At 41.6% G+C, this 27,573-nt stretch overlaps 1 protein-coding gene across 4 annotated transcripts in view; it reads right to left on the reverse strand.

Annotated features, from left to right (window-relative positions):
• Positions 1-27,573, reverse strand: part of LOC121292449 (mitofusin-1-like) — a 204,288-nt gene that overhangs the window by 142,093 nt on the left and 34,622 nt on the right. For all 4 annotated transcript variants that reach the window (XM_041214405.1, XM_041214415.1, XM_041214424.1 and 1 more), the window contains exons 10-14: positions 26,041-26,162; positions 21,058-21,184; positions 18,732-18,836; positions 18,515-18,617; positions 12,945-13,174 (exon numbers count right to left, since the gene is read on the reverse strand). In XM_041214405.1, coding sequence (XP_041070339.1) covers positions 12,945-13,174; positions 18,515-18,617; positions 18,732-18,836; positions 21,058-21,184; positions 26,041-26,162 — 687 coding nt within the window. The remainder of the gene's footprint in view (positions 1-12,944; positions 13,175-18,514; positions 18,618-18,731; positions 18,837-21,057; positions 21,185-26,040; positions 26,163-27,573) is intronic.

The raw sequence follows: 27,573 nt of genomic DNA on the forward strand, positions 1-27,573 counted from the left end.
ACTGACTCTTTCTCCCTCCCCTCGCCCCTCTGACTGACTCTTTCTCCCTCTCCTCGCCCCCTCACACTCTCTCGCTCTCCTCGCCCCCGACTTTTTCCCTCTCCTCCCCCGACTCTTTCTCCCTCTCCTCGCCCCCTCACTCTTTCTCCCTCTCCTCGCCCCCTCTCTTTCTCCCTCTCCTCGCCCCCTCTCTTTCTCCCTCTCCTCGCCCCCTCTGACTCTTTCTCCCTCTCCTCGCCCCCTCTGACTCATTCTCCCTCTCCCGACCCCCTCTGACTCTTGCCCACTCTCCTCGCCGCCTGACTCGTTCTCCCTCTCCTTGCCCCCTCTGAATCGTTCTCGTTCTCCTCGCCCCCTCTGACTCGTTCTCGCTTTCCTTGCCCCCGACTCGTTCTCGCTCTCCTCGCCCCCCCTCTGACTTTTTCCCCCTCTCCTCGCCCTCTCTGACTCTTTCTCCTTCTCCTCGCCCTCTCTGACTCTTTCTCCCTCTCCTCGCTCCCTCTGACTGACACTTTCTCCCTCTCCTCGCTCCCTCTGACTGAGTCTTTCTCCCTCTCCTCGCTCCCTCTGACTGACAGTTTCTCCCTCCCCTCGCCCCCTCTGACTCTTTATCCCTCTCCTCGCCCCCTCTCACTCTTTCTCCCTCTCTTCGCCCCCTCTCACTCTTTCTCCCTCTCCTCGCCGCCTCTGACTCGTTCTCCCTCTCCTCGCCCCCCTGACTCTTTCTCCCTCTCCTCGCTCCCTCTGACTCTTTCTCCCTCTCCTCATTCCCTCTGACTGACTGTTTCTCCCTCTCCTCGCTCCCTCTGACTGACTCTTTCTCCCTCCCCTCGCCCCCTCTGATTTTTTCTCCCTTTCCTCACCCCCTCTGACTCTTTCTCCTTCTCCTCGCCTCCTCTGACTCTTTCTCCCTCTCCTCGCCCCCTCTGACTCTTTCTCCCTCTCCTCCTCTGACTCTTTCTCCCTCTCCTCCTCTGACTCTTTCTCCCTCTCCTCGCCCCCCTCTGACTCTTTCTCCCTCTCCTCGCCCCCCTCTGACTCTTTATCCCTCTCCTCGCCCCCTCTGACTCTTTCTCTCTCTCCTCGCCCCCTGTGACTCTTTCTCCCTCTCCTCGCCCCCTCTGACTCTTTCTCTCTCTCTCCTCGCCCCCTCTGACTCTTTCTTTCTCTCCTCGCCCCCTCTGACTCTTTCTCTTGCTCCTCTCCCGCTCAAAGAAGGGTAACGGTGGCAGCAGCTCTGTCATTAGAACATGGCAGTGGCTGGCCCACAGTGCAGCTTGGGGGGAAGAGTGCCAGAGTGGAAACAATGTAAAAGTGAAAATGGTGACACAAATTGGAAAAACAGTCCCTAAAGAATTAACAACATTAAAACATTATGCTGAGCAACTTAAAGCAAAGAATTACTGGGTTACAGCTTTGGTCCAAGCATGGACAAAAGGGCTGAACTCCAGAGGTGAGGTGAGTGTGACTACTCTTGAAATCAAGGCCGCAAATTAAACGTTCATTCCTCGACCACCGATGCACAGTAGTGGCAGTGTGCACCATTGACAAAATGAACTGAAGTAACTCACCAAAGCTCCTTTGACAGCACCTTCCGAACATGTGACCTCTACCACCAAGAAGGGCAAAGGCAGCAGGTGCAAGGGAACACAATCACCTGCAAGTTCCCCTTCATGCCACACATGATCCTGACTTGGAACAATATTGCTATTGCTTCACTGTAGCTGGGTCAAAATCTTGGAACTCCCTTCTTAAAAGCACTGTGGGTGTACCTACACTACATGGACTACAGCGGTTCAAGAAGGCAGCTTGCTATCACCACCTCAAGTGCAATTAGGGACGAGCAATAAATGCTGGACAAGCCATCGATGCCCATATCCTGTGAATAAATAAATAAAAAGCAATTACATTGTCCCAACCCCACTCTTCAGGTTGAGATTTTGTTGATGCTCACATAACTAAACACCTGCACATTTGAGCTGCTTGTAGTTTTATTGCCTATGTGAGATGGTGTTCATTAAGCTGGTTATTTTTTTAATTCATTCACGGGATGTGGGCTTTGCTGGCTTGGCCAACATTTATTGCCCATCCCTAGTTGCCCTTGAGGTGGTGGTGAGCTGCCTTCTTGAACTGCTGCGGACCATGTGGTGTAGGTACACCCACAGTGCAGTTAGGAAGGGAGTTCCAGGATTTTGAGCCAGCAACAGTGAAGGAACAGCGATACATTTTCAAGTTAGGATGATGAGTGACTTGGAGGGGAACTTCCAGGCGGTGGTGTTCCCATCTATCTGCTGCCCTTGTCTTTCTGGTGGTAGTGGTCATGGGTTTGGAAGGTGCTGTCGAAGGATCCTTGGTGAATTCCTGCAGTGCATCTTATAGATGGTACACACTGCTGCTACAGTGCATCAGTGGTGGAGGGAGTGAATGTTTATTGAAGTGGTGCCAATCAAGCGGGCTGCTTTGTCCTGAACGGTGTCAAACTTCTTGAGTGTTGTGGGAGCTGCACTCATTCAGGCAAGTGGTGAGTACTTCATCACAATCCTGATTTGTGCCTTGAAGATGGTTGACAGACTTTGGTGAGTGAGAAGGTGAGTTACTCACCGCACAATTCCTAGCCTCTGACTTGCTCTTGTAGCCACTGTATTTATATGGCTAGTCCGGTTCAGTTTCTGGTCAGGTTTCCGGATGTTGATAGCGGGGGATTCAGTGATGATAATGCCATTGGATTCTCTCTTGTTGGAGGTGGTCATTGCCTGACACTTGTGTGGCACGAATGTTACTTGCCACTGGTCTGGCCCAGTCTGGCTATTGTCCAGGTCTTGCTGCATTTGGACATGAACTGCTTCAGTACCTGAAGAGTCACGAATGGTGCTGAACATTGTGCAACAGCAGCGAACATCCCCACTTCTGACCTTATGGTGGAAGGAAGATCATTGATGAAATAGCTGAAGATGGTTGGGTCGAGGACAATACCCTGAGGAACTCCTGCAGTGATGTCCTGGAGCTGAGATGACTGACTTCCAACATCCACAACCATCTTCCTTTGTGCTAGGTATGACTCCAACCAGCGGAGAGCTTTCTCCTTGATTCCTATTGACTCCAGTTTTGTTCGGGCTCCTTGATGACACTCGGTCAAACGCAGCTTTGATGTCAAGGGCAATCGCTCTCACATCAAATTGGGAATTCAGCTCCTTTGTCCATGTTTGAACCAAGGCTGTAATGAAGCTGAGTGCCCCTGGCAGAATCCAAACTGGGTGTCAGTGAGCAGGTTATTGCTAATCAAGTGCCGCTTGATTGCACTGTCGATGACCGCTTTCATTACTTTACTGATTATCGACAGTAGGCTGATGGGGCGGTAAAAGGTCGGGTTGGATTTGTCCTGCTTTTTGTGTACAGGACATACCTGGGCTATTTTCCACATAGCCGGATAGATGCCAATGTTGTAGCTGTACTGGAACAGCTTGGCTAGGGGCGTGGCAAGTTCTGGAGCCCAAGTCTTCAATGCTACTGCCAGAATATTGTCAGGGCCCATAACCTTTGCATTATCCAGTACCTTCAGCCATTTCTTAATATCACGTGGACTGAACTGAATTGGCTGAAGACTGGCATCTGTGATGCTGGGGACCTCCAGAGGAGGCTGAGTTGGATCATCCACTCGGCACTTCTGGCTAAAGATTGTAGCAAATGCTTCAGAGCTTTATCTTTTGCACTGATGTGCTGGGTTCCTCCATCATTGAGGATGAGGATGTTTGTGGAGCCTCCTCCACCAGAGAGTTGTTTAATTGTCCACCACCATTCACGACTGGATGTGGCAGGACTTCAGAGCTTAGATCTGATTAACACTTGCTGTTTATGCTGTTTGGCATGGAAGTAATCCTGTGTTATAGCTTCACCAGGTTGACACCTCAGTTTTAGGTATGCCTGGTGCTGCTCCTGGCATGCCCTCCTGCACTCTTCATTGAACCAGAGTTCATCCCCTGGCTTATTGGAGATGATAGGATGGGGGATATGCCAGGCCATCAGGTTACAGATTGTGTTTGGGTACAATTCTGCTGCTGCTGATGGCCCACATGGATGCCCAGTCTTGAGTTGTTAGATCTGCTTGAAATCTATCCCATTTAGCACGGTGGCAGTGCCACACAACACAACGACTGTGCGGTGGTCACTCCTGCCAATACTGTCATGGACAGATGCATCTCAGGCAGGGTGGTGAGGATGAGGTCAAGTATGTTTTTCCCTCTTGTTGGTTCCCTCATCACCTGCTTACAACTATTCCATTTAGGACCCGACCAGCTCAATTAGTAGTTGTGCTACCAAGCTATTCTTAGTGATGGACTTTGAAGTCCCCCACCCAGAGTACGTTCTGCGCCCTTGCCACCCTCAATGCTTCCTCCAAGTGATGCTCAACATGGGGGCACACTGATTCATCAGCTGAGGGAGGGCGGTAAGTGGTAATCAGCAGGAAGTTTCCTTGCCCATGTTTGACCTGATGCCATGAGACTTCATTGGACCCAGAGTCGATGTTGAGGACTCCCAGGGCAAGTCCCTCCTGTTGTATTTCATTGTGCTGCCGCCACCTCTGCTGGGTCTTTCCTGCTGATGGGACAGGACATACCCAGGGATGATGATGGTGATGTCTGGGACATTATCTGTAAGATATGATTCCATGAGGATGACTATGTCAGGCTGTTGCTTGACTAGTCTGTGGGACTGCTCTCCCAGTTTTGGCACAAGCCTCCAGGTGTTAATAAGAAGGACTTTGTAGGGTCGACAGGGCTGAGATTGCTGTTGTCATTTCCTAGGTCAATGCCGGGTGGTCCATCTGATTTCATTCCTTTTTTGTGACTTTGTAGTGGTTTGATACAACTGAGTGGCTTGCTAGGTCATTTCAGAGGGGATTTAAGAGTCAACCACATGTAGGCCAGACCAGGTAAGGACGGCAAATTTCCTTCTCTAAAGGGCATTAGTGAACCAGGTGGATTTTTACAACAATCCAAGTCATTCCAAATTTTTATTGATTTTTTATTCCACCATCTGCTGTGGTGGGATTCGAACTCGGGGCCCCAAAGCATTATCCTGGGTCGATGTATGACTAGCGACAATACCACCAAGCCATCGCCTCCCCTGTTAGTCTTCCCATGAGGTAAGCAGTCAAATGTCATTTTTAGCAGGGTGATTAATGCCAATGTGAAGCATGGAAAGGTGCTTCAGGGATCATTAGTGCAGAAGGACACATATTGTGAATGTGGAAACATAGAAAATAGGAGCAGGAGTATATCATTCAGCCCTTCAAGCCTGTTCCGTCATTCAATATGATCATGGCTGATCCTCTATTTCAATGCCGTACTCCCATACTCTCCCCATACCCCTTGATGCCTTTAGAGTCCAGAAGTCTATCTATTTCCTTCTTAAACAAATTCAGTGACTTGGCCTCCACAGCCTTCTGTGGTAGAGAATTCCACAGGTTCACCACACTGAGTGAAGAAGGTTCTCCTCATCTCAGTCCTAAATGGTCTATGCTGTATCCTGAAACTGTGACCCCTTGTTCTAGACCATCCAGCCAGAGGAAACATCATCCCTGCAACCAATCTGTCTATCCCTGTCAGAATTTTATATGTTTCAATGAGATCTCTCATTCTTCTAAACTCCAGTGAATACAGGCCTAGTTGGCCAATCTCTCCTCATATGACAATCGAGCCATCCCAGGAATTAGGCTGGTGCACCTTTGCTGCATTCTTTCTATGGAAGTATATCCTTTCTTAGGTAAGGAGACCAAAATTGCACGTAATACTCCAGATGTGGTCTCAACATGGCCCTGTATAGTTGCAGTAAGACATCTTGCTCCTGTACTCAAGTCCTCTTGCAATGAAGGCCAACATAGCATTTGTCTTAACTGCTCGCTGCACCTGCATGCTTGCTTACAGTGATTGGTGTACAAGGACACCCAGGTCCCTTTGTACATCAACATTTCCCAATCTATCATTTAAATAATACCCTGCCATTCTACTTTTCCTATCAAAGTGGATAACTTCACCATTATCCACGTTGTACTGCATCTGCCATGTATTTGCCCACTCACTCCACCTGTCTAAATCACTTTGAAGCCTCTTAACACCCTCTTCACCACTCACATTCCCACCAAGTTTCATGTCTTCAGCAAACTTGGAAATACTATATTTGATTCTCTCACCCAAATCTTTTTCTATAGTGAACAGCTGGGGCCCAAGCACTGATCCCTGTGGTAGCCCACTAGTCACTGCCTGCCACTCCAAAAAAGATCCATTTATTCCTACTCTGTTTCCTGTTCTCTAATTAATTCTCAATCCATGCCAATATATTACCCCCAATCCCATGTGCTTTAATTTTACACACTAACCTCTTATGTGGAACTTTATCAAAAGGTTTCTGAACATCCAAATACACCACATCCACTGGTTTTACCTTATATATTCTGCTAGTTACATCCTCATAAAACTCCAATAGGTTTGGCAAACATGATTTCCCTTTCTTTAATCCATGTCGATTTTGTCTAATCCTGTTGATATTTTCAAAGTGTCCTGTTATCATATCCTTTATAATAGACTTTAGCATTTTCCCTACTACTGTTAGGCTGACTGGTCTAATGTGCTGTTTTCTCCCTTGCTCCTTTCTTTAAATACTGGGGTTATAATTGCCACCCTCCAATCTGCTGGGACTGTTCCAGAATCTACAGAATTTTGGAAGATGACAACCAACTTTTCCATGGCCTGCTCCTTTAGTACCCTGGGATATAGATTATTGGGTCCTGGGGATTTATCACCTTTCAGTCCCATGAATTTCTGCAGCATTATTGTTTTAGCAATACTATTTTCCTTGAATTCCTCCTTCTCACTAGACCCATGGTTCCCTAGTATTTCTGGGAAGTTATTTGTGTCTTCCTTCGAGAAGGCAGGACTAAAGTTGTTGTTTAACTACTCTGCTATTTCCTTGTTCTCTATTATAAACTCTCCCGTTTCAGTCTGTAAGGGGCCTACGATTGTCTTCACTCAACTTGTGTGTTCTAGAGGTGGAACATGGAAACTAAAACTTAGGGCCAGTTTCCAAGTTTACAAAATGGGGTTGGGGGCGGGGGGTAGAAAAATACTGCAACCAGAATCTGGTCAAAATCACTGCATGAAGGAAAGTGAAGGCATCAGAAAAAGGATTTAGTTGTGGAATTTTCTGTCATATTTTTGTAAGTTAAGTACAACTTATCTTTAGCATAATTTCTGTGTTCTTTGCAAAGGCATCCAGAAATCAGTTGATTTGTGAGTGAGCTGAAATGGCTCGTAAGCCACTCCTCTGGTCACTACACGTTATTGCAGCATACATTTGGAAAATGCAAAAATGTGTACAGCAATGCCTGTGCTCCTGACAATTTTCAAGGGTGAAATATATCAATCTTCACATGGCTGCATCAGTATCGTTTTTTATGGCAACTAATGCACGTAAGTTTAGCGGTTGAAATTAGTGGAGTACTGTGGGTTTCAATTCCTGGTTCTCTATTTGCATATGATTGATGGGACAAACCGAAGCACAATAGCACAGTCATAGGCTTAGTAGCCAAATGGACTGACAGCGATAGCTCAACAAGGATAAATACTGTTACATGCTTATTTTCCATTCTGGGAGATTATTTTTTTCTATAAAATATTTTAGAACGTTGCCCTACTATTGACACAATGATTTGTAAGTGAAACTGGTTACATTTTAAAACATCAAATCTATAAAAAACTCTAAAACCTGCATAAAATCTAGAGTGAACTATACTAAAACTTGATGATGATTTGTAATTGTTCTTTTACTAGTGTTCAGACATCATTGTTAAGCAGAATCACCACTTGCAGCAGAACTGCGGTAACACCACAAACTGCATTTCAGGTTCTTGACTAATGTGAAAAATACCACATAAGATCAACAATTCATGCATAATTAACAAAAGAAAACTTGATGTCTTAGGCAGATGGTACAAATCCTAGATGTTTATAGCCACTTTACATTTGTGTCAATCAGAAAAATCTATATAATGCAACAAACTAGCTCTTTCATAGCAAAGGAACAGTCCTCTAGTTAAGCTGAAGAAGCAAATTCACTGAAATTTGACAATCAGAGCCTCCAAAGAAGCTGAAGAATTAATTTAGCACCCATCTCAACCTTTCATCCCCTTCAAAATGAAAATTAATTTAAGAGTACATTATGGTGTTAGGATCTATGTCAGGAAGACATAGAAAAAAAGACATTTTGCTGTGCCCTTGAAACCATCAAGCAACCTTAAACTTATTCTCCGCAAACTGATATATTACCTCTTTAAGCTCACGTTATACTGTGACCTCAAGTCTTTGACTCTTAAATTCCTGACCCTAGTTTCAGCATGTACAGTCACCAAGCTCTCATCAATCTATCTATTTTGACATTTAAAAAATAGAACCTATTTATGTGTGTCTAAAATATCCAGAATTTCATCAATTAAAAGAGATTACAGTGCTGCCATCCTGCACTGCATCCCTTGAAGAATACAGATTTCTACTTTTTAGGACTTTACATTAAACAATAAAAATTGTTCAAATACAAAAAGTGTAATGTTTTTTAAACCTTTAGTTTCAGTCATTATCGTACTCAATTTTCCAAAATAACAGACTCACAAATTGGTCCTGAACGTGCTGTAGCAGAGCACAAAACAGTATATAGACACTAACTTCGCCACTGAAAGTTAAGTCTTGTCATTTTAAGTATAAATGCTCTTTTAACAATGTGATAAGTATTAATTGCTACCAATCAACTATTACAAGTGTGGCACCTCATTCCTTCAAGGATTAATTGTTGGAGATTTTAAAAATGTAGAATTTAAAAATATGTACCTTTCCTTTCTTTTGATCTCTTTATTTCTCTTTCTATACCTGATTTGACATTGAATTCACCCACTTTAATCTACATTTCTTTCAATCCCGGAGTTGCTTATTTCACAATTCTTCAATCTGATTGCTTAAGGAGAAACAGTGTTAATTGCCCTGTTCACTTTGGCCCAAATGCCCCTTTTCCCTCACTGCAGCATTTTAGGCTCACACTGGAACAGCAACTTGCCATGCAAAAAACTTAAAACATCGATGTGCAAAGGCAAACTTAACGTGCTCTGCTACAGCACACCCTGGACCAATTTGAGAGTCTGTTATTTTGGAAAATTGAGTATGATAATGACTGAAGATAAAGGTTTAAAATACATTATACTTTTTGTATTTGAACAATTTTTATTGTTTAATGTAAAATCCTAAAAAGTAGAAATCTGTATTTCTGATTTCCTTATAAGCCACTTCCTTTGATCTAATGCATTCTTTAACTTCTTTCGTTAACCACGGTTGATTTACCTTTCCGTTTGGGTGTTGGTGCCTTAGAGGAACGAATATCAATTGTTGACCTTAAATACTAGCCACTGCCTGTCTACCATAAGATCTTTGAGTGTATTTTCCCAATCTGGCATAGCTAACTTGCCCCTCATACCTTCATAATTTCCTTTCTTCAGATTTAAGACCCTAGTTTCAGGATGAACTATATCACATTCAAACTTAATGTAAAATTCCATCATACTGTTTCCCAAAGGCTTCTTTACAGCAAGGTTATTAATTAGCCATATCTCATTACATATCACTAAATCCAAAATAACCCAAGCCCTAGTTGGCTCAACATACTGCTCAAGAAACCCATCTCATTCACACTCCAGGAATTCCTCCTCCATAGCATTAGTGCTGATTTGGTTAACCCAGCCTGTGTGTAAATTGAAGTCACCCATTATTGCTGTATTACCCATGTTGCATGTGTCTCTAATTTTCTGATTTATACCATGCCCAACATTACCACAACAGCTCAGTGGCCTATAAACAACTCCCACCAATGTTTGCTGTCCCTTGCTGTTTATTAGCTCCACTCAAACTGATTCTACATCTTGATCCTTCGATCCAAGATCCTCCCTTACTAACGTTCTGATCTCATCCCTTATTGAGTGTTACCCCACTTCCTTTCATTTTTGCCTTTCCCTCCCACATGCCAAATATCCTTGGATATTCAGCTCCCAATCTTGGTCACCCTGTAGCCACATCTCTGTAATGGAAATTAAATCATGCCCATTTACCTCAACTTGTGCATTCAAAACATCAACGTTTTTGTGAATGCTACGTGCATTCAGATAGAGTGCCTTTAATACTCCTTTTTTAACAATATTCTCTATTCCGATCCTATTTGATGTTTGACTATGCTTCACCTGTCTTCTATTTTTGCTTTTTACTTTACTACTTCCTTTTACCAGTTTTGCTTTCCTCAATCTGAGCTCCCTCTCATGTTCCCATCCCTCTGCCAATCTAGTTTAAAACCTCCCCAACAGCACTAGCGAAACTCCCTGTAAGGGCATTAGTCCTGGTCCTGCTAAGATGCAGCCCGCCCATCTTGCACAGGTCCACCTGCCCGAGAACCACTCCAAATGCCTCAGAAGTCAGATGCCCTCCCTCCTACACCAGTCCTCCAGCCACATGTTCAATCGCTGAATTCTCCTTTTTCTATGCTCACTAGCACATGGGACTGAAAATAATTCTGAGATTACTGCTTTAGAGGTTCTGCTTTTCAATCTCCATCCTCGCTCCCTGAAATCTGCTTTCAACACCTCATCCCCTTCCTACTTTAGTTGTTGGTACCAAGATGGACCACGACCTCTGGCTGTTCATCCTCTCCAAGAAAAATGTCCTGCAGCCACTCCATGACATACTTTATCCTGAGACCAGGAAGGCAACATACCATCCTGGAGTCGCATCTATGGCCACAGAAATGCCTGCCTCCTCTAACTAACAAGTCCCCTATCATTACAGCTCTTCCTCTTTTCTTCCTCTCCTCTTTTACAGCTGAGCCGCCTAGCGTGCCACAAACTTGACTTTGACTGCACTCCTCCGAGGAACCAAAGCCCTTACCAGTATCCAAAATGGAAGGCCAATTAATGAGTGGGACTTAAGGGGACTCCTGCACTACCTGCCTGGTTCTCTTGGACTGCCTGGTTGTCACCAATTCCCTTTCTGCCTTCCCGCTCCTAACCTGAGGTGTGACCACCTCTTTAAACGTGCTATCCACATAGCTCTCAGCCTCGTGGATGCGCCACAGTGACTCCCGCCTCTGCTCGAATTCTGAAACCAGAGCTCAAGTTTCTACAGCTGGTGACATTTCCTACACGTGGTCGTCCAGTTCAATGGTGGCATCCACAAACTTCCTACATACTACAGGACATATATTCCATACGACCGAGCTGTCCTGACATGTCTTAACTTCACTTATGTTAACTTTATTTTACTTTGGTTTATTTATGTGATTTTTACTTGGCATTAATTTAGTAAACCTTATACCTATTGATAAACCTTACTAGCACTGATAAATCCGACTAATACTTTACACGCTTTATGAGTTGAAATAAACATTACTTAAAGCCCCTCTTTCCCCCATGCACCGAATTTTCATGTGAACCTAATTCTCTACTCATTCGGTCTCAGTCTCACTCAGGCATAGTCTCCTTTCTCATGTGCCCCTTACTGACCCTTAGCTTTCTTTCTTTTCTTTGTATTACTACTACAACATCTCTCCCATGAATTTTCAATGTAAGAGCTACCATATAAAAAGTCTAACGGCAAACATCATTGAACTGGTTCCTAATCTAATGTCTTTTAGGGAAGGAAATCTGCCGCCCTTACCTGGTCTGCCCTACATGTGACTCCAGACCAACGTCAATGTGGATGACTCTTAAATGCTTTCTGAACTAGGACAATTAGGGATGGGTAATAAATGCTGGCCTGGCCAACAAAGCCCACATCCCATAAACAAATTTTTAAAAATCTTTCAAACTATTTTTGACTAAACTCCAGGACAGATTACTGAACATGCCAATTCTCAAAATGCAACAAAATCAAACCAATGTAGACTCTAAGGAAGGAGCAGTCAGTGCCAGGATGCCAACAAACTGCTGACCGACTTCATATTTGCAGAGATCTCAAATGGGTTTTCAAGCGCACAGGTCTTTGGAGTGAGTAAGGCCATGTAACAGAAATATGTAGCCAGAGTAAGTCATGAAGGTACAAAGGAGCAGAACCTAAGTCCCAAGCCCCTGCACAATTTCAGTTTTCAATGTTTTTCTCAGAAACTATTACATTTTAGATGTATAGTCAGCAAGCTTTGGTAACAATGGTCATCAAAAGAAACTGGGAACACTTTAAAAAATGATTTGATTAGATATTATATGGTGGCTGGTTTGTGAAAGCAATTCATTCATACCTCACTGGTAACTTCTGCTATCTGCCTAGTGAATTAAATTTCTTTTGACTTGTTCACATTCAATCAAGTATCTGATCGGTAATTTAATAGACTATTCATTTGAACCAATCACATTTGTTTCCCTCCAACTGCATTACACTTTCAGCTGGGGCATCTTTGAGAAATGACAAGTTATTGATGTGCATTAGATACAAAGCTTTTAATTACATGGATAATGTTGCCTTGGTTTCAGTTGCTTTGTTAAATTTAGAGCCGAAGTACAAAGACCTTAGTCAACAGGAGTGTAAATTACTAATGGGCAATTAGTTTTCCAAGAAATGCATAGCTGAATGCAAGGGAGCAGCTACTTGCTCATGTTTGTCCAGGTTACAGTTGGTGCACAGCCAAGGAAAACTTGAAAGAGGGGAAAACAGAAATAAAAGTTGAGTAAGTACAGAGATTATACACCCTCAAAACATACTTCCTTTGGATTCCAAAATGTAACATTATGCTCATTAGGCATTTTTAAAAATTAACTGCTATTTGAAATCACTCCCAAATTAACTCTAAGAAATTAAACTGCGAATGGGCTATTCGGAAGGTTATTAAAAAATATATTACATTTACAATGTATGAGCAGCAGTTTAGTGTACCTGAAAAGTTGGGTCTCCAAGTCCCAGTAGAGCCCTTCGGGCATTTTTGGGTCCCAGAAAACGATTGACCAGTGAAGTCCAACCAAGTGAGAAATGGAATTCAACATTTTCTTGGAAATCTGCACATATCTTATCACAATTCAGGTCATAGCTGAGGTCAAACTTATGGTATGGTAGCAGCGCATTGACCTGATTCTGAACATTTAATGGAAGCAAAGGCTTGAGATTCCCTGGAAAATACATAGAATCTGATTAAGGTACTGTGCCTAAATTAAGCACTAAATTAAACAAAAAAATTACATTAGTGTCACAGTGTGATGTTTGCTACGTGTGTTAATGTTGTTCACCAAGGATTTGCAAACTATACACTTTATTTGCACTGCCTCCACCACACTTCCAGGCAGTGCATTCCAGACACAAACCATTCACTGTGTGAAAATGTTTTTTCTCACATCACATTTGCTTCTTTTGCAAACCACTTTAACTCCATGTCCTCTCATTCTTGACCCTTTTAGGATAAGGAACAGTTTCTCCCTATCTACTCTGTCCAGCCCCCTCATGATTTGAACACCTCTAACAAATCTCCTCTTAGCCTTCTCCTCTCCAAGGATATTTAACAACCTTCTTAAATAGATCTCTCTCCTTCCTTCCTTCTTCTATGTGAAGAACCAAAATTTAAGGTGCCTTTAAAATAGCCTATTTCACAACTATCATAGAATCACAATATAAACCACAAAGATTTTTCTGGTTCCATATATTCATATGCAACAGTTATAGGTGATGCCAAAATAGGAGGCAGAGGAAATAAAAGGGAGCAGCTCACTCAGAATCAGATGGCATTAAATCTTTTAGGTAACCATTCAATTGCATCTGCCATCTGCTAAATGTGAATAAAGATAAAAATAATTAGCACAATAACAAAGGAACAAGATAGGAGGATGTGTTAAGTGATACAATATATTGACTGAGAAAAAGAACCAAGGGTTACAATGGATCAGCACAGTGTTTAGTTGCAATTAAAATTGGCTCAATGTCAAATTAGCAAAGGGATGGAATATGAAAACGAAGATAACTTACATTGTTGCTGCAGTACTCAAACTACTTCTGGGGGGGGGCCAAGCAGTAATCAGGAGGGAGAGCAGCTGATCGTCAGAGAGAGGAGTGATCATCAGAGGAGAATAAATGATCAGGAGGGCACCAAGCGGAGTCTGCTGACAGTGTTCTACACACTGAAGTAGCGGGGGGGGGGGGGTGCACCTTTGGGACCTGTGTATAAATTAGCTGCCATATTTGTTCAATAACACTGATTACACTTCAAAATTAAATCATTGACCACTAAGCATTGTGATTCACCCTGAGGATGTGGCAAGGTCTTTCTTTAAATAGCTTTTTGTTTGGTTTGCATCATCACATAGAACAGCTTCAGACTTGAAAGAGTATATTTAAATTGTAATTAATTAGCACAATTTTTTTTAAAATTTCAGGATATGGCCATCTCCAACTAGGTCAATATTTAGTGAGAAACCCTAATTGCCCTTTAGATGGTGGTGGTGGGATGACTACTGCAGTCACTGTGGTGAAGGTGCTCCCACAAAGCTATTAGTTGTTGGGAAGTCCAGGAATTGGACCCAGCAATGAAGAAGGAACAGCAATGTTTATCTGGCTCAGGATGATGTGTGACTTGGAGGGGAACTTGGAAGTGATGTTGTTTTCATGCACCTGCTCCCTTTGTCCTTCTAGGTGATGGAGATCATGGGTTTGGGAGGTGCTGCCAAAGAGGTCATGCCACATTGCTGCGGTGTATCCTGTAGATAGTATCTACTTTAAATATGGTACGCCAGTAGATATTTAACCTAACAGATGAAGGGTCAAGCCTTTTTTCTAGATGGAGTTGAGCTTCTTGACTTTTGTTGAAACAACATCCACCCAAGCAAGTGGAAAGTATTCCATCACATTCTCAACTTATGCTGTGCAGTTAATGGAACGGCTCACTCTCATTAATACATATCACATTACCTATATATCAAAGGCTAAATCTGATGATCCTAAAAAATATACATAATTGTAAGCAAGAATCTCTGTAACCACAGGGGCAGTATTAACAAATGAGTGCATGAATGAATGCTTCATTTGCCCCAAAATACGTTCACCCTTTTCCTCTCCCTACTTATTTTCTTCACAAAATCTATGGAACAACAAATCTTGGTATCCAAGCTTTTCAAAAACAAATTACTAGGCATATCAACTTCTTTTCTTAAAGTTGGTTGTTGTTGTAATGACTGAAAATGCCAGTGCAATAAATCACAGAATTGTTATGGTGCAGGAGGCGCCCATTCGGCTCATCATGTCTGCACTGGGTCTCTAAATGAGCATTATGACTTAGTGCCATTCGCCTGCCCTTTCCCCATACCCTTGCACATTGTTTCTATTCAAATAATCATCTAATGCCCTCTTGAATGCCTTGACTGAACCTACCTCCACCACACTTCCAGGCAGTGCATTCCAGACACAAACCATTCACTGTGTGAAAATGTTTTTTCTCACATCACATTTGCTTCATTTGCAAACCACTTTAACTCCATGTCCTCTCATTCTTGACCCTTTTACGATCAGGAACAGTTTCTCCCTATCTACTCTGTCCAACCCCCTCATGATTTGAACACCTTTATCAAATCTCCTCTTAGCCTTCTCCTCTCCAAGGAGAACAGTCCCAACCTTTCCGATCTATCCTCATAACTGAAGTTTCTCATCACTGGAACAATTTTTGTAAACCTCTTCTGCACTCTTCCTATAGTGTGGCTTCCAGAATGGTACACAATAGTCCAGCTGAGGTCCAACTAGTGTCTTATATAAGCTCAGCATACCCTCCTTGCTCTTGTACTCTATGCCACTATTAATAAAGCCCAGGATACTGTATGCTTTATTAACTGCTCTCTCCACCTGTCCTGGCACCTTCAATGGTCTATGCGCATATACACCCAGGTCTCTCTCCATGTTCTTCCTGCCAAAATGCATCACCTCACACTTCTCTGCATTGAACTTCATCTGCCACCTATCTGCCTACTTCCACCAACTTGTCCATGTCCTTTTGAAGTTCTGCACTATCTCCTCGCAGTTTACAATGCTTCCAAGTTTCGTACTATCCGCAAACTTTGAAATTGCTCCCTGCACATCAAGATCTAGATCATTAATATATATTAGGAAAAGCAAGGATCCCAATACCAACCGCTGGGGAACTCCACTATAAACCTTCCTCCAGCCCAAAAAATATCCATTGACCATTACTCTCTGCTTCCTATTCCTCAGCCAATTTTGTATCCACATAGCTACTGTCCATTTTATTCCATGAGCTATAGCTTTCTCACAAGTCTATTGTGTGGCACTGTATCAAATGCCTTTTGTAAGTCCATGTACGCCACATCAACAGTATTACCCTCATCAACCCTCTGTCACCTCTTCAAAAAACTCCAGCAAGTTAGTTAACCATGACTTCCACTTTAGAAATTCATGCTGGCTCTTCCTAATCAACCCCATTTTTCCATGTGACTACTAATTCTATCCCAAACAATTGTTTCTAGAAGCTTCCACACCAGTGAAGTTAAACGGACTGCTCTGTAATTGCTGCGCTTATCCTTACAACACCTTTGTTGAACAAGGGCTTAATGTTTGCAATTCTCCAGTCCTCTGGCACCTCCCGAATCTAGGGAATGCTCCCACCAACCTTTTATTCCAGTCTATCCGGCCTAGCTCCGTTCTTGCCCCAATTAAGTTGGCTCTCCCCAGTTATTTATTGTCACTCTGGATTGCCTATTATCCTTTTCTACCATCATTCTAAACCTTACGATACAATGATCACTGTCTCCTAAATGTTGCCCCACTGACAATTTACTTGGCCCGCCTCATTTCCAAGAACCGGGTCCAACAGTGCGTCCTTTTCTTGTTGGACTGGACACATACAGCTGTAAAAAATTCTCCTCAACATCATCTAGGAACACTTGCCCCTCTCTGCCCTTTACACTACCACTGTCCCAGTCTATATTCGGGTAATTAAAGTCCCCCATTATAACTACTCTGTAATGTTTGTGTCTCTCTGTAATTTCCCTACAAATTTGTTTCTCTATATCCTTCCCACTAGATGGCGGTCTATAGACTATACTGGGCAATGTAATTGCACCCTTTCTGTCCCTTAGCTCTAGCCAAATTGATTCCGCCCTTGAACCCTCTGGGATATCCTCTTTCTCCAGCACTGCAAATATCTAAATCTAATGTAATGGAAAATAACTAACAAAATAATGGCCCAGTACTACAATACAGAATATTTTACAAATAACAGGTTTATTTTGTATAGGTCCATTTGATTTTGCAAGGATCCAATACTAGATGGCTCGGAATTTACAATAAGAATAAATGACAGTATCAGCACTCGCCATTATTAAGGACTAAACTGGACAGTATATTCTGCTATCCATGCAGTTAAATGTAGAAATCAGGAAGTTGCTATCCGAGTTGTCCTGCTCCTCCATAAGCTTCCAGATAAGTCTCTTGCCAGGAGATTCCGCATTTAAACACATGAAGGGTGTGAGGTTGTGGTACTTACTTACCAGATAACCACTAAACATGCCCTCAAAAGTTAGGGCTTGTCCATTCAAGTGTAAGTGGATTTTTAACAGCGTGAAAAGTCTTAATTTCTGCTAATCAACCTCTCTAGCATTGAAGATTTACTGTTACAAGTGTGAAGTCTTTTACTTCTTCAGATTTCTATTATTGTTGAAAAGTGTAATAAGTTAAAGAAATTCTAACTTTTTCTGACTCTTCTATGTCTCTCTTAATCCCATATTTCTTTTCCTATTTTATTTTCTGCACATGATTTAACACTGAATTAAATATCCTAATATATGCTTCCCAGTTTGGGTTCTGTGTGCCTCAATAAGGATTCTTCAACTTGATTGCTTCACGAGGCACATTGCTGCTTTCCCTGTTCACACAGGTCCCGGATCCCCAGGGTGCTGCACTGTTTTGACTGTTAACCACAAATCACAGTGTAAACACGCAGAGAAATTCCATCGATAAGTGTGAGAATAATAAAAAGTGAGTACTACTCATTTGCTGCATACTGCAAAATGTGAGCCATTGTCTTATCACTTAAGTAGTGTTCTTTAATGGCAAGAGACCATTACAACATTTGATTTGCTCAGCAGATCTTAATGACTGCATGCAAAAAAAAGGCCAGATGTATTTGCTCTGGGTTTTGTTAAGTCTGAATTTCCTAACTCCAGAATGTGTAGAATTGCCACTTTGGGCCTGATGACATGTCCAGGTTTCCAGTCTGGACCCTGAAATACTAGTCTGCACTGCTTACAAACAATTATCCCATGCCCCACAATAGTCTTTTATTTTGGTTAACTCTTCAATTTTGGTTGGGATTGGACTCCTGCTTCCCTAAAATGTTAGTGACATGCCTTAATGGGGGAGGTATTTGCTAATCAGCTGGGTAGGCCTCAGTTTCAAAACTGACAACACACTTCCCACTTTAGAATTCAAAAACTTAACTCAATCAAGTCTTGACTAACCTATCATTTGATGTTGCGCTGTCTGCAATGAGGCATGGACTGCACTGGAACAACGTTCAGCCAAGTTCCTCCCTAGTCCTTCTTCAATGTGCTTATGTAGATTCTATATAGAGATGTAATATATTAAAAGTTTGAGATGTCAACAAGCTATACAAGTGTTGCTGAATGGGTTTTCTCTTCCATCAAAACGCTAAATAAAAGGGATTTTTTTCCTCACGTTTTTATAAAACTTTAAGACTGGAGGAGAAGAATGGAAGTCTCCATGAAATTCATCAACCAGCGTAGAAAGGCGGCAGATTTCATCAGTCATTGCAGCAGAAACCTGAAATGCCAATTTTAGGATGAAAAAATTAATTACCTGCAACAAAATCTCAGTCACAATATCTGATAGTATTTCTAGCAATAATTAATATCAGAATCCTAATTCACAATGCAAAGAACACAAATGGCTTCTTACGCAGATAAAATTCCAACTGTAGAATGCTGTACAGATAATTTGTCCAATTCATTTCAAATATACAATGCAGAACTGATTTAAGCAGACACAATGTCTGTGAACAAAGAGAGATTAAGTTACCTCAATGCACCAAGGGAAATTAGGATATTGAAACGTTGGGTTATTGACAACAATATGTTTTGTTTTAGTGGTTGATATCACTGTCCCAGCTAAAGGAGCCACAGGGGAGACAGCAAAACACATGTGTGAGGGTGCATACAATGTGTCTGTGGGTGGATAAGTCTAATATTAAAGAAAATAAATTAACCCATGAGTTAAAGGAAGGTAACCATAATGAAGGTAAAAAAATGTTCTGTAATTAGACTGCAATTCTCGGAGCCATTCCATCAAATGGATGCCTTGGGGCCAGGGTGTCTTATGAGGTAATCTACGAAAGAAAGTTAAAAAATAAAATCAAATAAAATGATGAATAAATCATGCTAAAAAATCAAAATGGCTAAAAGAATAAGACTTGCATTTACACAGTATGTAACCAATGTCCCAAAGCACCCCATTTGCAATGAGTTCATATGTGAGCAAACTTGGTAATCAGTAAAATCACAAACAGCGATGAGATGGCTGACTAATTAATCTATTTTTGGTGCTCCTAATTTGAGAGAAGAATTTTGGTTAGGAAACTGGTCAGTGTCACTGACTTTTGAATGTTCACCTGAACTACTATAAATGACAGGTTCATGACTTATCTGAAGCCAACAGATCCAACCAAGTATCCTTCAGTCATGCAATGAATGTCAGCCCTTGTTTATGTGATCAAATCCCCAGAGAGAGGCTAGCTTGAACCTAGCAACAGAGCTACTAACAAAAAGTTGGCATGGCAACCCAAATCTCCTCTTATGGAGGATAACTTCATTTTCCTTTGATCTAGGCCTCCTTTTTGTTACCAGAATTACAGTTGTTGCTTTTGCCTGAAGTTATGAAAATTCAGACAAAATTAATTCAAGTTCTGAAGAAACTTTCTAACTGAGGATAATCAATGTTATGACAATGAATTCCAGCAGCAAAATCTTGGTAACCTTTTGTTTTGAAAAGTTTAAAGACTTTTAATCTGCCAGAAATGAATTAGGCTGTCCCTCAATAAAGGGATTCACTCACAAATATACTCTGAAGTCATCCACTGTGGCATTCCAATACTCTAAGGTACTCAGCAGAACAGACAAGGCTCTACAGACATCAGTACTATGTCAACACAAAGAGTCAGGAATTAATCCCTCATTTGTCTATGTATTTCACTACTGTCTTTCTACGCAACATTTGTTGTAATTGCAAAACTTTGAACCATAAAAGAGCACAAACTAATTACATTGTAATCATTTTTGTTTGGATAAATAGATCTCTGGTGGATAAATGGATCTCTAGTTCATGTTCCTTAAGTTTTAGTACTTCACCCGAGGTCAAACGTGCTAGTTAGCAGGAATAAAGGACCAACAGCAAGGCTTGGGTTGCAATCCTGTAGCACTGGAAAATTCATTTTCTTTGTTTCCTTTGGGAAGATGATGGATTACACAGCCCTCAGAGCCTGTAAGGAATATGACTAATACAAGTACCACGAACAGCCCTGTTCTCTCTCAGAAATCAGGAATTGGCAGAAAATTGAAAATAACTATAAAAGCCCATAAGCAGGAATCAGGCATTGCACTAACAGAACATTTTATCAAATGAAAGCAGCATGAATGTAACCAATAAACAATGAGAGAAAAACATCCGAGAGTAGATCATGTGAAATCCCATGAGAGAAAGTCATCCTACACAAGATAAAATTCTTTTAAAGAACATTAATATCCCTCATTTGATTACTTGACTTATCACTATGCTGCAAATGAAAAATAAAACAAGTCACACAAACGTTATAATAAAATGAAAATGCTGGAAATACTCAGCAGGTCTGGTGGCATCTGTGGTGAGTTAATGTTTCAAGTTGGTAATCTTTCTAAATTTTTACACACACAAATTTTACGTTTTGGCCAACAGTAAACTGAAAACTGTTAAAGGTAAGCAACTTTTATTTGGAATGGGCTACAATCCTCACCTTGGCTTCTACTTCTTCCGTTACCAGTTTAATGTTTTTCTTGCAGTCCTCTGTTAGCAAGGTTAGCTGACTTCGCACAAACTCCAACCGATCTAGATTATCCTCTCGTTCTTCCAAGGAAAAGACTCTTGAGATCAGAAATAGCAGGTTTTAATCCAATGTTGATATTTTCAGCACAGGTACTTAATTTATATGGTTTCTTTCATAGATTATTAAAAACTACCCACAAAGGAGAGCGTTAAATTAAGTATGGTTTTCTTCATTCTTTACATACACGCTGTATAATCTTCCATCATTGCCATAATCAGGTAGGGTCCTTAAGCCAAGATGTAAAATGAAAGGGACAGTGCCCCTACTTGATTATGGCCACGATGGAAGATTATACAGTTTGTATGTAAAGAATGAGGAAAACCATACTTAATCTAGCATTCTCCATGAACAACTAAAAAAGATGCAATAATCACTTGAGAAAAAGCTTTCATCATGCACACAATGTCAACAACTAAAGATGATCTCCTCGAAGAAGTCATTCTCTATATTGTGGAAAGGAATGTAAGACACAGTTGGGTCGACCACATAATCTACAATATAACAAAAATGTGCTTTGATATAGCATCTTTAATATAGCAAAACATCCCAAAGCATTTCTTTAGCACACTAATTAATATTTAACACAGACACAGAAAGAAATATCAGGAGAGATGACCAAAAGCTTAGTCAAAGAGGTAGGCTTTAAAGACCACCTTAAAGGAGGCAAAAGAAGCAGAAAGTTAGAGGGAATTGAAAAGCTCACAACCAAGACAGCTTAAAGCATCCGCCCATGGTGAAGCAATTAAAATCAGGGATCAGCAAGATGCTGGAATTGGAGGGGCACAGAGATCTCAAGAGCTTGTACAGCTGGAGGGAGTTACCAAGACAGGGAGGGTGTTTGAAAACAAGGTTGAGAATTTTTGAAGTTGAGGCTTTGCTGGACCACAAGACAATACAGATCAGTGAACAAAGGGGTGAGAGTGGAAAGGGACTTGGTGTGAAATAAGATACAGGCATCAGAGTTTTGGATGATCACAAAATTGCATAAGGTGGAAGATGGGAGGCTAGCCAGGAGTATTTTGGAATAGTCAAGTCCTGAGGTACCAAAGGCATGAATGATAAATACATTAAATATAACAATTGAGAAAGAAGTGAAACTAGCATATATACAATACTCCTGAATGCTCTCTGTTGCCGAATTTTCGGGGTGAATTTTCCTCTATTCCATACCTGGAGGATGTTGATTTACCAGGCACAAAGCAATGAAAGAAGAGACAAGCCATTTTATCTTTATGCCAGGTCTCCATATCCTTCATGTTTCACATGCACTTCTGGGTTATTCCCCAAGGAATGGGCACAGAGCTCTGCCTTAAACAGGCAACTGATGTTAGAATGCATCCCTCATCATTTTCCTGGCTGAGATGCAAATGCTAGAACCCAAAGAATGTAGGAATTAGAAGGTGTGTCCAATACTTGATGATTGGGAGACCAGAGGAGATCAAAATTTCACCTCCGAAGCTTTTTGTAAAAATTATTTTTCAGGACTACCTAAGCTGGGCTGTGAACTATTATTCTTAGGAAGCAGCCAGAGGGGTTCAAAGATGTTGGCCATTATTGCAGCTGCAAACTTTACAGTCCTGCTGCAGCAATGCAGTTTTAATGCCTAATTCCGGGAATATTCTTATTCAAAGGAGCATGCTTGTGCTAGGGAAAAAGTTAGGTCACAGTAACAACTGGAGCCCAGAGATACCTAGTTCACGTCAACTAGGCAGAGTCCGTTTTTACTGAATACTATTCAAAATTTTCTTGAGTGAGGGAGGTACAAAATAGAAGGGAAGTGAGTAGCTGGTGAGTCTTATTATATTTTTTTTTAAGTAAGGTTTACTAGTATCAGTAGGTTTATTAATAGTAGTAAGGTTTATTAGTATTGGTAAGGTTTATTAATAGTAAGGTTCAATAGCAATAGTAGGGTTTACTGGCAGTAGCGAGGTTTGCTGGCAGGAGCAAAGTTTATTAACCAACAGTTAAAGGAATAGCAGGCCTGCTCCAACCTCTAGAATGCACATCTTGTATGATGTGGGAACTCCAGGATGCTTCCCGCATCCTGGATAAACACTTGTGCAATAAGGGTCGTTAGTTGCAGCAGCTTGGTTTTGGAGTTTTGAGCAGCAATCGGTGTCACTGCAGAGCATCTGTGAGGTGGATAGTAAGCTTATCGATGTGGTCACCCCACAGCTTAAAAGTATGCAGGGAGAGAGGGAATGTGTGACCACCAGATAGTCAATATAACTACCAGGTAGTGCAAGAGTTCCTTGAGTGCATCCCACTCACCAACCAGTGTTCAGTTCTGAATACACATGAGAATGATGGTTCATCTGGGGAGTGCAGCCACAGCCAAATCCATTGCACCATGTGTGGTTCAGCTATACAGGGGGCAGACAGAAGACTGGAACAGCAAAAGTGATGGGAGATTCAATAATTATAAGGATAGAAAGGTGTTTCTACTGCCACAGATGTGAATCCAGGAGGGTGTGTTGCCTCCCTGATGCCAGGTTCAAGGATGTATTTGAATGGCTGCAGAGCACTCTGTTGAGAGGTAAGTGGGGGAGGGGGTGGTGAACACCCTGCAGTTGTAGTATACATTGGTACCAACGACATAGGGAGAAAGGCACGTGGTCCTGCGGTCAGGATTTATGGAGCTAGGTAGAAAATTAGCAAGTAGGAGCTCAAAAGTAGTAATCACCGGACTACTCTCCAATTAGGTTAAAAAATAGGAGGATAAGGCAGATAAGTGTGTGGCTGAAAAGATGATGCAAGAAGGCAGGCTGTAGATTCTGGGACACTGGTACTGGCTCTGGAGATGGAGCCTGTACAGGCCAAATGGGCGTACCTAAACAGAGCTGGTACTGAGTTCCTTGCAGGGCGATTTGCTGATGCTATTGGGGAGGGTTTAAACTGACTTGACAGGGGTGTGGGAACCAGGAGGTAATATCAGAGAGGAATATCACAGAGCACAGAGTACTAGGAGAGATAGATAGTTTAGAAAAACTAAGTTATTAGTTTGGTTCAGAGCAAGGGAGAAAGTAATAAAGTCTAAATCAGGGTTACTGCATGATGTGTGGATAATATGGAGGGTGAGTTACAGGTGCAGATTGCCATGTGGAAACATATTGTTGTGGCTAAAACAGACACCTAGCTCATGAAGGGCAGGACTGGGTATTAAATATATCTGGATACAAGATGTTCAGCAAAGGTAGGGAAGGATGAAAAAAGGAGAGGGATGGCTGTATTGATTAAGGAGATCATTGCAGTGCTGGAGAGGTGTCAAGGACAGAAACTATTTGGCTAGAGCTAAGGAACAAAAAAAGGTGCAAATACAATGCCTAAAGGCCACCAACTAGGGAGAAAGATATTTCATTTTCATGACTTTCTATGACATTGTCACCCTGCATCCCCCACTATCAACATCCTGGGGGTTACCATTGACCAGAAACTGAACTGGACTAGCCATATAAATACTGTGGCTACACGAACAGGTCATGAGGCTAGAAATCCTGCGGTGAGTAACTCAACTCCTGACTCCCCAAAGCCTGTCCACCATTCACAATGTACAAGTCAAGAGTGCGATGGAATACTCTCCACTTGCCTGGATGAGTGCAACACTCAAGAAGCTTGATGTCATTCAGGACAAAGCAGCTCCTTGATTAGCACCCATCCATAAACATTCACTGTCTCCACCACCGACACATAGCTGCAGCAGTGTGTAATATCTACAAGATGCACTGCAGGAATTCATCAAGGCTCCTTAAACAGCACCTTCCAAACCCAGAACTGCTACCATCTAGAAGGACAAAGGGCAGCAGGCACATGGGAACACTATCACCTGCAAGTTCCCCTCCAAGCCACTCACCATCCTGACTTGGCAATATATCGCCGCTCCTTCACTGTCGCTGGGTCAAAATCTTAGAACTCCCACCCTAACAGCACTGTACCTACACCACATGGATGCAGCGGTTCAAGAATATAGCTCACCGCCACTGTCACAAAGGCAATTAGGGATAGGCAATAAATGGTGACCTAGCCAGCAACACCTACATCCCATGAATAAGAAAAACATAGAGGAACGAATTTGCAAGTAAATTACAGAGAGGTGCAAGAATTATAGAGTAAATATAATGGGGGACTTTATCCAAATATAGATTAGGATAGTAGTAGTGTAAAGGACAGGGAGGGACAAGAGTTCCTACAGTGGGTTCTGGAAAATTTTCTTCAGCAGTATGTTTCCAGTCCAATGAGAAAGGAGGCACTGCTAGATTGAGAGGAGATTTAATAGAGGTACTCAAAATCATGAGGGGTCTGGACAGGGTAGATAGGGATAAACTGTTCCCACCGATAGAAGGATCGAGAATGAGGGGGCACAGATTTAAGGTAATTCATAAAAGAAGCAATGAAGACATGAGGAGAAACTTTTTCACGCAGCATGTGGTTAAGATCTGGAATGCAATGCCTGATAGCATGTTGGAGGCAGGTTCAAGCAAGGCATTCAGGAGGAATTAGATTATTATCTGAAAAGGAAGAATATGGAGAATTATGGGGAGGTGGTGGGGGAATCGCTCATTTGAAATGCCGGCACAGACACGATGGGCTGAATGGCCTCCTTCTGTGCTGTAACAATTTTATGAGGTTGGTGGAAGGATAGGGAAATTGTTCTCATTTTGTCTAGAGAACAAACAGGAGGGTTTTGTTGTTACAACAGAATCCTCTGTATGACTCTAGTCTAGTAACATTTAAGTACAGTTATAAAGTTTAAGAGAATCATATCCCACCTTAACCATCACTTCCACATATCTACTTGAAGCCATAGGTAACTACAAAGCTTACACTTTATTCAAAGGTTCAACTTCACGAACTGTTGTCTTGTATGTGAATCAAGCAACTGAGGGTTTCTCTTACCTTTTTTCTGCTGCAACCACATTGATGGAGTCCATGATTTTTTTCACAGTGTCTATGATCTGTTTAGCTCTGACAGTGTGTTGTTCAAATTTTGTTTTCACTGCTGACTGCGAGATACACTCCTGCGAGGCCCAAGCAGGAACACATTACTGTGAACTTTACATTGTTTACATTGGACAAATATAAAAGTATGGTCAGATACAGGCTTGCTGCTGGTTCTAAAGAAATGTGCGGAAACTTCAAAAGGACACAAGTATAAAATAAAATTCACATTGAATAAAAAATACAAAAACAGCAGCAAGGCAGTGTCTTGAATTAAGGATTTCTATTCACAGTAATGTGTTAATTTATGAGAAGAAAATTATACACGTATAAAATAATGTAAAATATATTTTAGTTTCCACTGCATATATGGACATCAACAATGTAAGGCTATGTAAGGCTTTAATCATGGACTATGTAAGTCAATGATTAAACTATTTTTACATGTAAAGGTCTGTTTTGTACAAACACAGATGGAGTAAAAGAGGCCTTGTGTGAAAGAACACTTGAAAATCTGGCAACATTTGTCACAACTTTTGAAAAAATGTTTAGAAAATCAATGTCAAAAATCTAACACTTATTTTCTATCTGCATACATACTTTGTTTTCAAGCATTTGTCACACGTCCCCATTATAATTTTCTATTTCAAAATTTAATATTTTTAATAATTACCAATGTAAACATGTCATGCTGTAATTATAGAATCTGACCAGTGGGCGGCTTTGTGCACAGTCTAAAAGCATCCTCATTGTCTGTCTCAGTAAAATTTCAGAGCCGCTGACCACCATCTTTTTTTTTCCAAGTGCATTATGAAGGCAAGTTTAACCATTCACTTGCACTTTAATTTTCTTGTGAGGATACTGGATTATCTTATTCCCTTTGAACTACCGATTCCTCTCTCCCTGCCTTACTGCAACCCCTCCTCCCAATGTACCTCAATCTCATGGCAGCTGCTTTTCAAAAATAATCACAATTAAATCAATTGCAACAGGACATAGATAGGCTAGCAAAAATGGGCAGAAAGTGTAGATAGAATTTAATAAAGAAGTGTGAGGTGATGCATTTTGACAGAAGCGATAGGGAGACAATATTGACTGAATGGCACAACTGTAAAGAGTGGGCAGGCATGGAGATCTGGGGGCGCACTTGCATAGATTTCTGAAGGTGGAAGGATGTACTGAGAGAGTGGTTAGCAAAGTATATGGGATCTTGGGCTTTATAAATCAAGGCATTGAATACAAAAGCAGAAAAGTAATGCTGAATCTTTATAAAATGTCAGTTAGGCCACAGCTAGAGTGATGCATCTAGCTCTGGTCACCACATTTTAGCAAGATTACAAGGGTCCTTAAGAAAGTGGAGGAGATTTACTAGAATGATTCCAGGGATGCAGGATTTTTACTACAATGTTAAGTTGTAGAAGTTAGGATTGTTCGCCTTGAAGGGGAGATTTGATAGATCTTATTGTGATCTCGCCCCTTCAGGCGTAAACC

Source organism: Carcharodon carcharias, chromosome 2, assembly GCF_017639515.1.
Source record: "Carcharodon carcharias isolate sCarCar2 chromosome 2, sCarCar2.pri, whole genome shotgun sequence".
Lineage (NCBI taxonomy): Eukaryota > Metazoa > Chordata > Chondrichthyes > Lamniformes > Lamnidae > Carcharodon > Carcharodon carcharias.